Below are 13,181 nucleotides of genomic sequence, written 5' to 3' on the forward strand. Positions count from 1 at the left end.
AATTAATTCTCACCTGCTTCTGCATCTTATTCTGGTTTAGCTTTTTTGTGTTTTAAAATGTCCCCAGGAGGGATACAGCAGGATGCACTGGAAATCGGCAGGTAGGCAGCATCCTCCAGAGCCAGCTGGAGCAAAAATGGTGGGTATCATACAAAGGAAAAAAAAAATCATACGCATACACACAGAGGAACAATCCCTTAATAATGCTGCAGACCACTGACAACCATATTTAAAATCACCAGAAACCACAGCTTGTTTTTCTGAGGACTGCTCAAAAAAGCAGTCAAAACCTCTGCAGTAACTCCTGAACCAGAGAAAGTCCGAAGCGGCTTTGCCCTTGAAAGCTGTAGTTTAAATACACTTCAGAAAAGCCATGATTTTAAACTCATATACTTGCCTGTCAACTGCTATTTCATTCGTGTCGAAATTACCGTTCATTCTGAACCGCACGATTCCCGACAGGTCGTCAGATAAAGCAATAATCACATGAAAATCAGAAGACTGTAGTTAAATTTTATTTATCAGTTCTATTGTTAAATTACACAATCAAAGTCAGTGGATCGGCCTGTAAATCTACACAATAAGACAGCGTCTACAGTGGAAATCAGTAGAATTTGATATGATTATGACAAAACGGTATCCTTATATTCGTACATCCCCTATATACAATAAACAGTATACACAAAGAAAATGCAACTAGTCTCTGTAAACCATGCACACCACAGCATAAAAACAAAATGCACCTTCTGCAACAGGCCCTCCAGCTGACCCACGGTTAAGTCCTGTTTACAGTGTGCCTTTCAGTTTTAAGAGCGAATTATTTTCCCTCGTAAAAACCAAAACACAACCGAGACATCATATTGGCAACTGCAGTTCTCATTTAAAAAAAAAATTGCTGTACATGAAGTTATTCTCTTTTCCAAGCTGCTAACGCAGGGTATTGGTTTGCTGCTGCTTTGCTCTCCGCTTGCCCCCGGCAGGATTGCTGCCTCCCGGGTTGCAATACGACGTCAGATGTAAAACAACTTTCACATAACTTAGGCGTGGAGCCGTAAGATGTTTTTAAAGCCTTCTGCCTCGTTTTAGCCCCCCTGCCCTCTTGGTGTATAGAATATTACAGGCGAAAGGCAATAGTGCAAGTGAGCGTTGTAAGCATTGTGTACATTGGGACAGGGAGTGCCCTTTTCGGGTGCCTCCAACACCACGCACCCGCACCGAGATCGCCATTTAGTGCCGAGCTCGGGAGCGTTGCAGGCTACGTACAAAATTTCTGAACTTACTGAACGTATAGCCCAAGCCTTGCAGAGGTTTGGGTTTTTTTTTTGCATAGAGATTTATAGGAGCCCCTCGCACCTCCTGCCCCATCTCCTCTCCCTGTCCGTCTCGGTGAGGCCGAAGGGCTGCGGGTGAGCCTGGTCCAGCGCCAGCTCTGCACCCTGCGCCCCAGCAAAGCCTGCTCGGGAGCGGGCTGCTGCATCCCCGCGCACCGTGCAACCTTCTCATCCTGTATAACTATGGCTATGGTAAAACTGGTTTCCATCATTTTTAGTCATCGCTCATCCGTCATCGCTAAGAAGGGCTCAAGAGCGTAGGAAAAAAAAAGCCCTGTTCTTATCTGGTGTAGCAAAGATTTACTGGAAGTAAACCCTAATTCAAGTGTAAATCTACTTCTTCCATTGAGCAATTATCTTCATAATATTGCTGGGATTAGAGAGTTTTATGACTTTTTAAAGACACTACACAAATATCCGCAACATAATTTCATCTAGTTTATACCACCAATTATTAAGAATGATAAATTCAGCATTATGTATTCTAATGGGTAAGAAAGACTTAAAATTAGACACTGTCACAAGATTATAATTTGGAAAAGGCTTTATGAAACATGAAGATGTGCTGTAGCTTTTCCAGAATGTTTAAAATCATACTGCCCTGAAAAATTCTGGAAACAGTGTCTTTAACATTGGCATTGAGTTCAGAAAAGTATGTATGTCTTTTTTTTTTCTTTTTTTTTAATATGAGATAGACCAAGCTTAAAACTCTAAACAGCAGTAGGTAGAAAAAGTTTAAAATTTTAAATATTTATATAACTAGAGAAATTACTTCTATTCCTTTTAAAAGCCAATATTATACATAAAACTAGTCAATATTTTTTCTAGACCTTTATTGTTCCCTTCATCGTCCATTCATTAACTTGGTAAATATCATAACCAGTCGGTGCCCTTGAAAACACATTCTTAAAAGAAAATTAAGATAAAATCAAAGGGAAAAGGTTTTGCTCATATACTGTATTGTGAGAGTATGCTAAATGCTCATTATTAGGAAATGAGTTTGCTTCCCAGATAGATTTCAGCCGAGCATCATAAACATTTTCCAGCATCCCATTTTGTACTCATAACTAATTTACGGATTTTTTTTTTTCTTTTCTTTTAAATAAACGTCCAAGCAACCATTTCCGATGAGCCTACTTGGCTCCTGTATTTCATAAATAATCCAACAAACCTAAAAAGGACAATTTAATTACACGCTAAGATTAAATGTTCCACGTACAGTACAACATTTACTGCAAAGGCAACTGCAAAGGCAACATTTTAACCTCTTTTTGCTTCAAACCCTTGAGAAGCGTAGTTTGTTTGGACTGCTCCGTCGTCTCCAATTTGCGGGTTGGGTTGGGTTTTGCTTCACTTTCGGTGTCCGGCGAGGCCCCCCCCCACTACCGCCGCCACCGCTCCACGTTCCCTATGTAGTCAGTGCTGGAGCTGTTCTTGCCCTGCTCTCTCAGGTGCGCTTGCTTCGCCCTCAGGATCTTGCGCTGCTCCTGGCGTTTCCGCCGCGCTTCCTGGTGCTCCTTCTGCCGCATGTACTGGTACCGCTGCAAAAACAGGTCTTTTGCATAATCATACAATTCCATGTCTAAAAAATTGAGGGCCTCGATGCGCTGCTGAGTCTGCTCGTCTATCTCCACGCTGGAGGCCCTTGTGCTATTGTACTGCGTGAACGGCGAGATGAAGTTCATGTTGAAAGTCTTCTCAAAGAGATACTGAGTCTTCCGCTGAAATTCAGTCAGGCCGAAGAAGGCCATCCGCTTCAGGTTCTCCTTGGCACTGTCTAGCAGAACCTTATTTCTCTGCTCCTCGGGCATGACTGACAGGTTGTAGCATCCCACCAGGCTGAGGTCGGAGAGCATGCGGACCTGGCGGTTGTTGGCGAGGTTGTAGGGGCAATCCATGAACTCCTGCAGGGAACAGCCCGACCAGTCGTCCCCCGTGTAGCAGCTGGGCAGCTCCTCGGTGGTCGGGGACCGCCCGTCGCAGACATGCAGGGACGCCTTCCACGTCGCTCCTCGCTGGACGTGGCGCCATTCACTCAGGTATCGGGAGACGGGGTCACGCAGGATGGTGATATAGTAGAAATTCCTGCCAAGGGGAGAGGAAGGCAGAGCGTTTAGTCCCGTGTGTTTCCAGCACACAGCACATTAATGTTCAAAAATCAATACAAACTTGGAGATGCACTTAAGAGGCTTTCAGGAGCCCTGCTGCAGAGTGCTCCGCTGCCTGCTCACCTCTGCAGGGTGAAGGATGGCTGAACAAGCTCCCTGCGGGGAGCGGGAAGAGTTGTATCTACCTGCACACATCTGTCTCTGCTTAACGGGTTTTGCCTCTACAGAGGTGGAAGGGAACCCAAGATTTCCCGCCGTGCTGGGCTCCCCACGTGGCAACACGCTCCTGCTGGGTGCCTCAACTGATGCTATCCCCAGACCTTGGGGGAATAATCAAAATATCTCCCAGGACGTAAGCCCCAACCCAAGCAGGGCATGGGTAGCCCTGGCTTTTTTATTCTCCTTTTACAACAGAGTTGCACTGACAAGTTTATGTAGCCTGCAAAAAGCTGCTTGTGCTACGTTTCCTGATGAGCAGCCGTGGGTCTCAGCTGCACGAGCCCCAGAGCAGCATTACACCTTTGAGGAAGACATTTCCTACAAGACGTTTCCTTTCGCAGATCAGATAAATGGGATGTGCCCAGAAGCCCCAACCCACTTGCACTGAAATGAGGATCTCGGAAAAGCCCATGCAAATCCCATTTTATCCTCCTGCCTTCACCTGATTACAGGACTGCAACGATGAGAAAGGAGAGATAAGTGAATAACAGGAAATTAAAGGATGCATTACAGCATTTTGTAAGAGAAAACATTTCCGAGGGAGGTGCTGGCTTTGGTTTGGAGCAACAGGACAGTGGCACACGCAGGGGACACGCTGCCGCAGGGAACCCTGTCAGGCCGCCAGCTGGAAAAGCTGCAAGCTCAACCTTACGTATAGCATTAAGAGATCACTCTGGGTCACACATTAATATCCACCATCAAACACCATGTTGTCCACCGTCGGCAGCCTGAAGCCATACACACCGAGCTCTTCGCACCTCCTTTAATATGACCACGACCTCAGTGATGACGCTGGAGGTACACTGTCAGGATATCAGCCATCCGCTTAAGTAAATGGAATTAAAGTAGCTCAATAAGCAAATTGTCCTGCCGGGGAAGCCCACTCCTCCAGAACGAGGACACCGAGGAGTGTGTGCCCAGGAGCCCTCAGCCCCCGGGGTGTGATCGCCACGTCCTCGGTGCTGCGTAAGGAGGAGAAGGGACATTCATCATGACTGGCCACCCCGCAGCCAATCTTTTGTTCCCTATCGTTTTCTTTGGCAGAAGGGCCACTAGATGTCAATGTTTTACAGAAAATTGTCTCTGGGTGGACTAAAAAGTGAATCACAAGCACCGAAAGCAGCCGACAGCACAGGGGAAAGGAAACCTGGACAATCGCCATTCCTCTTCCCATTTAGAGCATCCAAGCTCATAAATAATTAAATAAACAGAAAGTACAATAAACTTGCAAAACCAAATAAAGCCAAGGAGCCCAGTACAGCATCAGCAGCCGGACACAAGGCACCTCACGCTCGGAGAGCTGGGACACCACAATCAGCACTATCGCCATCCCCATGCTCACCCTGGTGCTGCTCCCCAGCTCCGAGGGCTTTGGCCGCAGGTTCACACAGGTGGAGGGAGCCAAAGCCCCCACCACGACCTCGAGGAAGGTACTTTTCTCCAAAAGTGTCATTAAGTGATTTCACCGGGAAAGCTGGAGTTAAGAGGGAGCAAGGACGAAGCTGACTTTCATGTCACGCACCTGGAGCAGCAGCCACCAACCTCGCATCGTCCCTTGCAAAGATGGGAAGAGTTTCACCCTGTGTCATCTCAGCAGGTCTCTGGCTGTGCTGGAGAACCCAACAGGGCAAAGGGCTTTCCACAAGCACCATCACCCCAACCAGCCACTCCGACGAGCAAGAGCCGACCCTGGTCACTCTTGTACACCAGGCTCCTTTGATGCAGCAATGACACAGCCTTTTGGGGGTCCCCCACACGGGGAAATGGAGCATCTCCGGGGCAAACCCGAGCCCCTTCTTTAACTCCTGCCATGACTCCCCACCCTTGGATTTAGTTTATTGGGATACTGCACTAAAACAATGATCTGACCCTCAAGCAGTAACAAGTTAGTGCCATACAGCACTAACCTCCATGCTAACTATAGCAACTAACATATCACAACAAACCTCTGATGATGGAGGAGGCAAAAGCAAAGCTCTGCTTATCCCAGAGCACCCTCTACAACCTGGCCCGTCAGCCATTCGGCAAGGCTGGGAGGGGAGTGTGGGGTGCGGGCATGGGGGTGCTGCCGGCTAAGGGAGAAGGCCAACAAAACCATACACTCTAAGGTCATCACAGCGATCGATGGGGAGTTAATGCAAGAAGGGAAACAAACCCTGAGCCAAGATCGATACAGCGAGCATTTTATCATAGCTCAAACTCTTCAGCTGCTCTCCCTTTGTGCTCTTTGCTCACAGGCAGTGACAAAGCGCCTCCCTTGGCTGCTGTTGTAAAAACAAAAGAATGAATAAAAACTCGTATGTTGGCGGAAGAAACTGCGTCGTAATGGATCACCATCACCCCAGGTGGCCGGCGGCCTCATCCGGGCAGGTACCTCCACCAGTGCTTGGCAGGGGAAAGTGCCGCAGCTGAGGGAGACCGGGGAGAGGAGGCTGAGTAAAGGTGCTCACTGGACTCTGCAGTGAGCGTGGAGGTGTCTGGGCTCCCTCCAGCACCCCGCGCTCAGGAAGCCAGGCCATTGGCAGGGATGCTTATGGGATGCCCCAGACAGAGCCCATATCCTACCTGGCCTAAGCCCGGCTCCCTGCAAACAGGCTCGTGGCTGTTATTTATACCACATCGTTATTTCCCAGATGAATCCTGCTTTCAAGACATGACTTACAGAGAGATGCTTTGTCAGCTGCTGGGCCAATGTCAGCTATTTTGTGCGTTTCTCCCCTTCTTAAGTTTCCCTGTTAAAATTCTACTCAAAAAGGCACCATCCCTTTTGGGAACACCAGCTTTTGGGTTTGCCCCAAGCCACTCTCATCCAAGTTAGAAATCACGTCAGCTCCAGAAAAGCAGCCGTGCTGCTCTGCGTTTATCTGAACCGAGCTTCAAAAAGTCACAAAAGCTTTAACGCATCGTCAGGTCAGAGCCGTGCCAGAGATGGATTCGGCCATCAGCGCTTAGAGCATCCTTCTGCTGCAACTGGGAGGAAGACTCAAAGCTTTGCAATTATTTTTAGCTCTGTACATAACAGCTTGTTCTTTCTGCTATCTTAACAAGGGGGTGCTGAGCTCTTGCCCATTCCTTGAAGCTTGTGCTTCAGAGCCCGAGACAACATGTTTGCAGGTAGAGCTCAAACTTTACTGTGAATCATCCCTCTGACTTAAAGAGCTGCACTCATCAGAAACACAGGTTTTCTAATAAAGTTGAGCTGGATGCTTACGAAGCAGAGAACAAAAGGAGCTCGTGGGCAACTCAGAAAGTAGGTTGACCCTGGAGCCATCAGGAATGTGAGATGGTGTGACAGTCACTTGCTTTTGGTATCTCCCTGTGTGCAGCTATTCCCCGAGGAACATGGGGACCGAACATGTCTCACGATACTGAGTTTGCTCCCCACGCTGCATCACCCGCCTTGCTTATCACATCACTGCAAGGTTGAAGCCAGAGCATTTTTGGGAGCCATGAATTATTTGCGCACAATCCATTACTGCAGAGGACCTCAGGAAAGGTCAGAGGCTCCCCTCAGATAAATGCCCAGCTAACAGCTCACATGGTCCACTGAGGTGTGAAAGCTGGGCTTTCTTGGTGCTTTGATGCTTCTACCCATGGGTGGGACAAGGAAAATGGGAAAATGGCAGAGACAGGCAGGGTGATGTGCTGGAAGCCAGGGATGGAGAGAGGAGGAGAGAGGTGCTCGGCCTCCCCACAGCCCCAGCAATGCCAGCCCTCACACTACATCCTCCCAGCACGCCAGCTGTGACGCCATCCCGGCATCACTGCGGAGCCAGGAAAGCCACATTTCACCCATGGGCTTGAACTGCAGCTCCCTCCGACTGACCCAGCACGGGCACCATCTCTGGGGTGGTGGTGCTGCCACGTGAATGCCCAATGCCTGGTCCCAGGGCACTTCGATAACCTGCATCATCATGAAGATGCTCTCTCCTTCTCCTCCTACTCCTGCATGGGTACTGCTGCCCCATGTCAGCATCTCAGAGACCCCACGCAGGAGCAACGCATGCTGGGTTGAGGGGACAGCGCAAGCCCCTGCCTGACATTTTTGCTATGAGGTGACTTTTAGAATCATAGAATAGCTTGGGCTGGAAGGGACCTTTAAAGGTCATCTAGTCCAACCCCCCCTGCCGTGGGCAGGGACATCTTCGACTAGATCAGGTTGCTCAGAGCCCCGTCCAACCTGACCTGGAATGTTTCCTGGGATGGGGCATCCACCACCTCTCTGGGCAACCTGTGCCAGTGTTTCACCACCCTCAGTGGAAAAAATTTCTTCCTTCTATCTAGTCTAAATCTACCCCCTTTAGTTTAAAGCCATTCCCCCTTGTCCTGTCGCAACAGGCCCCGCTAGACAGCTTACCGCCATCTTTTTTATAAGCCCCCTTTAAGTACTCATAGGCTGCAATAAGGTCTCCCCGAAGCCTTCTCTTCTCTAGGCTGAACAACCCCAACTCTCTCAGCCTTTCTTCACAGGAGAGGTGTTCCATCCCCCTGATCATTTTCGTGGCCCTCTTCTGGACCCGCTCCAACAGGTCCGTGTCTTTCTTATGCTGAGGGCTCCAGAGCTGGACGCAGTACTGCAGGTGGGGTCTCACCAGAGCAGAGTAGAGGGGCAGAATCACCTCCCTCGACCTGCTTGCCACGCTGCTTTTGAGGCAGCCCAGGATACGATTGGCCTTCTGGGCTGCGAGTGCACATTACTGGCTCATGTCCAGCTTTTCATCCACCAGTACCCCCAAGTCCTTCTCGGCAGGGCTGCTCTCCATCCCTTCATCCCCCAGCCTGTATTGATACCGGGGGTTGCCCCGACCCAGGTGCAGGACCTTGCTCTTGGCCTTGTTGAACCTCACGAGGTTCACACGGGCCCACTTCTCGAGCTTGTCCAGGTCCCTCTGGATGGCATCCCGTCCTTCTGGTGTGTCGACCACACCACTCAGCTTGGTGTCATCTGCAAACTTGCTGAGGGTGCACTTGATCCCACTGTCTGTGTCATTGATGAAGATATTAAACAGTACTGGTCCCAATACAGACCCCTGCGGGACGCCACTTGTCAACAATCTCCATCTGGACATTGAGCCGTTGACCACTACCCTCTGGATGCGACCATCCAACCAATTCCTCACCCACCGGACAGTCCACCCATCAAATCCATACCTCTCCAGTTTAGAGAGAAGGATGTTGTGGGGGACCGTGTCAAAGGCCTTACAGAGATCCAGATAGATGACATCTGTAGCCCTTCCCGACTTTTGCTAAGATAAGATGTTTTTTATTGAAAGGGACCAAGAAACGTGTGCTGTCAGTGGACGGACCTGCTTTCAGCTGTCTGGTTCCTCAGCCCAGAGCAGTCCCCTCTCTCCTTCCTGCACAGCCCCTGGAGAAAATATGAAGCAAACTGAAACCTCAGCGACTTCCGTGAATTTCTCTGAGGGGTTTATTGAGACTGAGCCACCTGCTCACTTTGAAGGATAATTCTGTGGTCACGTAGCGCATCTATGCCAGCCCCTTCCCCACCTCTGCCGAGCACAGGGGCTGAATGAGAATCCTTTTTTCCAATCTAATGATTTTTTTTAAAAGCATCCTTGTAGCAAGCTTCTAAAAGCAACATTAAAGAAAAAAAAATAAATTTAAGTCAAAGTGAGGAGGTGTGACACCCCAGGGGATGACAGCACTGAGTAAAGCCAGAGACTTCTGAGCCTGGAGAAGCTGCCAGGAAAGGGATACGCAGCTACCCACGTCGCGGTGCTCAGGAGGCTCATCGCGTGTGGAGCTGCTCTGCTGAAATGAGGTGAAGAAGGAGTGACTTCGTTTGAGCACCGAAATGGGTCAGAACCTCCCAAAGTAAAAGTGCGTCTCATCCCAACCCAACTGCCCCGGCTCTGCAAAGCAGGACTGCAAAGTAGCAGCAACCCAGGCGACGCAGAGATAAAGGGGTTAAGGCCGAACCTGCGGATGGAGAACGTGGGGAAGGCTTGCAGCTCCCCTCGCTCCTCCTTTGCTGTGCCACAAGCCCCCCCCTGCCAGAAGAGGCCTGGCAAAACAGACCATCAGCAGCTGAGCATCCATCCAAAGGGCCTGAGAGCAGCGGGCTGCGTGCCAGCGGCGAAGGGCTCACCAGGAAACTCTTGTCTAGCAGCTTTAACTCTTGCACTTGCTCCCAGGGCACCTTAACCCCAATGGAGAGGCTCTAAGCAACTGCTGTGGGGTCCAAACGGGTACCATTTCCATGAGGACCACAGCTAGGGCTGGCTTCAGCTCAGCACGTCTGAGCCGCTTCGGGTCAAAACTCCGCTGGTGCCAAGGCTGAGGAGTATCGATCCCTGCCAGAGGACAGAGGCTGCCGCGCTGTTTAATTGCTCGTTGAGGTAGAGGAAGGCTGGAGGTCAGACACTGGCAGCTGCCATGCCTTCAGCCTGGAAACCTGAGCCTGGCTTGATGGAGCTACGAGGGGAGCTGAAAGCTAAACTTCCACTCACCATTACATCCATTAGCGTATGGATCAGTAGGTGAGGGACTGAGTGACCTTTTCCCATTTCTGCTAAAAAATGAGGCTGTAGCAAGAAAGGCTTTGTAGGATACCGAGGGTGAGAAGCCTACAGCCTTTGCACGGGGAGCACCGCAGCCCGGGGAACATCCCGACCTCCCCCTCTGAGTGTGCCCAGGGGCAAACTAACCCAGGAAAACACAGCTTTGGCCCACGGCTGAGGAAGCAGGGCTATGATTTCCAGGGAATTTGCTGGGGCAGTCCCATTCTCCCAGCAAAACTAAGGCTACCCTTTAAGCTGGCTTAAGCACACCGGTTTGTATCTAGGTCAAGCTCATCCAGATGGCAAGCCTGGCTAGGACTGTTTGGAGATGCAGATGGGCTTGTGCAACGAACGGGAGTCAATTTTACACGTGTCTCCATCTCGTTGGGTGGAGATGGGGGCGGAAGGGAAATTTGGGAATGTTTCCTATTCTGAGGGATTTTTTCGCCCAGTTTATGGACTTTATGGTACATTAACAGGGCAGTGTGAAACCAAGTTACGCTCCAGGTGAGGATGGACATTTTGAAAGGGAAGTTCCCTCTGAAGGGGCAGGGGCAAAGGGACAGACCGGGTATGTACCACGTCCAGCAGAATAGCAAATAAAATGAACTAAAACCCTGCAGCAGAGATTCTGCATATGATGCAAAGGATTAACGACTGAGCTACTGAAAAAAGAAAAATAATCACAGGGTTGGTGCTTCGGCACCAGAAACAATGCACAATCACCAGAACCGGCAAGCAGCACAAGGACGATCAGTGTCCTTCCACCCTCCCCATAAACCGCTCATGCCACTGAATAAAAATCCACAGAGTTCATTTACAAAAGAGCAGTCACATATTCACTTTTTTAAGCTTTTCTTTTTTTTTTTTTTTTTTTTTCAGATGGAAACTACTACTCTCACACAGCTCATCCGACCAGAGGAAGACGGCCCCGCGCACGGGTCCGAGATCCCATCCCCTTCACCGCCGCCGCTCCCAGCGGTGAACCGACACTCCACCGCAGGCAGGCTCCCGCGCTCCTCCCTCACCCTGCACAGCTCCCAAAACGTCTCCGCTCGGGATAATTTGACAGTAAAGTCGCAGACGATGATAGAAGGTCAGGAATGCAAACAGCACGAGTCTCACATTTCTTGCTCTGCTCTTAGAAACCCTCCCTGCGCGGCTCCGAAGCTGCCAATGGATTTTAACCTTCGGTAGAGGGTCTCCCCGCCGATCAATCATGACCACCACGTCTCTATGAGAAGTCAAACTCAATTACGCCACGCCGGGCGCTGGGAGTGCTTCGCTCCCAGTAGGTGAGGTTAATTCCCATCAAGAACGGCCCACTGAGAATTTGATTTGCTAATACCGCAAATTGTTCTTCCAAGAGAAATATCCCTGCTGCCTTATTTGTTGGAGGCAGGCATCTCTTTGGAGATAGCTCAGAGAGAAGCAAAACGATAATTTAATACTGTGACTCATCCTGATTCTTAACGAACTTTGTCACCTAGAGACACAAGTAAAAGGACAGGGGTGAGCATCCTGGTGACAGCCTCTCCTGCCTCAACCATGCACACTTGGAAACCCCCCTGAAATGGGAATACCTCTTCCCTGCCGAGAGGTGCTCCCGCAGCACAGCTCGCAGAGATGAGGCCAAAATATTTGGCAAGCTTACTGATGCAGTGCTGGGAATCAAATGTTTGCATCTACTCCAGATCGGTCCCAGATGCTTTGCAGCAGTGATACGGATGGCAATGGCAGCAGCTGAGAAGCATTACCCGTGGGCTTCCTGCAGAGCTCTGCTCCCAGCCCTCCTGGCTCCCCAGACAAGGGCAACAGGCCCCATCTCGGAGCGGGAGAGGAGCAAGGGGGGCTGCCACACTTCCCGGGAGCTTCAGGGAGAAGATTTCACGCCCAGTGTCCCATGGAGGCTGCATGGCTGCCTCCATGCCCCAGATCTGCAGTCTGGCTGCCCACACCAGGTCCTCCCCTGCTGCGGTCACAACTCTTGCCAGGAGGCAAGCACGGGGCAGGGTTATCGGAGCAGGTCTGCTCTCCTTCTCCTCTCCTCTCCCCAAGGGCCTCAGTGCAGCTCCTGCCGAGCAAACAGACCCAGGGCTGGGTACTACTTGTTCCTACGAGACCTCTCTTCATTCAATCGTTTCGATTAAACTAAACTTCCAGCTCCACCTCATCCAAAATTCAAAGTACAGCAAATCTAGATGAACAAATGACTTCTTCATTAAAGAAGTGAAGTATAAAGATTATGGGGAGGGAGACAAGGAGGAGGAGAAACAAACACCACTTTTCTCTGCACTAGTCTGCAAAACTGTAAGCGCACGGACTGTATTCCTTTACTCCAGGTCTCAGGATGGCACCAGAGAATCGTACCATGCATTAGCTCCGAACAAGGCCTGGGAGGAAAGGAGATAAGTATTTCAGAACTGTGAATTAAAGCCGTTAGCAAATGTAAATTTACATTTCCTCTAAGTAATCATTATGTTTTCACTTCTATCAGCACCCAATGAATCACAGAGATGTTTTGTCTAGAAACACTAATGGTGGGGGTAGGAAGCCAGCAGCCTACCCACAGTAACGGCAGCAGGAGAAAAGTGCCAGAGGAACCTGTAAAAAGGAGCTGGATTTTGCAAGAACGGCAATTAAACCAGCCCATCATTGCCCATGAAATTATCAAATAGGAAAGATTTGCAAAGAAGCAGCATTTCAGGCACAGAGGAAGGCAGCGTTTTACGATTTTGCAGCTCAAAGTACATGTTCATATATGTGCAGGCATGGCACATGCACACAAAAATACTGAAAATAAGGCTTTAAATAAGTAAAAAATATGCAGCCTCACACACGCACATGCTCCCAGCTACCCTCACGCATAAACTAATTGTCCACAGCATTGCCTGCAGAGGGGAGAGCTGCCCTGCAGATTTGCCAGAGTGGTATTAATTTCATAATTGCCTGTATTATTAAGATCTCTGCAGGATACCCTTTGCTCACAACCAATTCAGCAG

At 49.7% G+C, this 13,181-nt stretch overlaps 1 protein-coding gene across 1 annotated transcript; it reads right to left on the bottom strand.

Annotated features, from left to right (window-relative positions):
- Nucleotides 1-499: 499 nt before the first annotated feature.
- HS6ST2 (heparan sulfate 6-O-sulfotransferase 2) lies at nucleotides 500-3,475 on the bottom strand (the record flags this gene model as incomplete). The annotated part of the gene is made up of 1 exon (XM_009331760.1): nucleotides 500-3,475. A coding segment is annotated over one exon (762 nt), but the record flags the coding sequence as incomplete, so codon positions are not given.
- Nucleotides 3,476-13,181: the final 9,706 nt, after the last annotated feature.

Source organism: Pygoscelis adeliae, unplaced genomic scaffold, assembly GCF_000699105.1.
Source record: "Pygoscelis adeliae isolate BGI_AS28 unplaced genomic scaffold, ASM69910v1 Scaffold79, whole genome shotgun sequence".
Lineage (NCBI taxonomy): Eukaryota > Metazoa > Chordata > Aves > Sphenisciformes > Spheniscidae > Pygoscelis > Pygoscelis adeliae.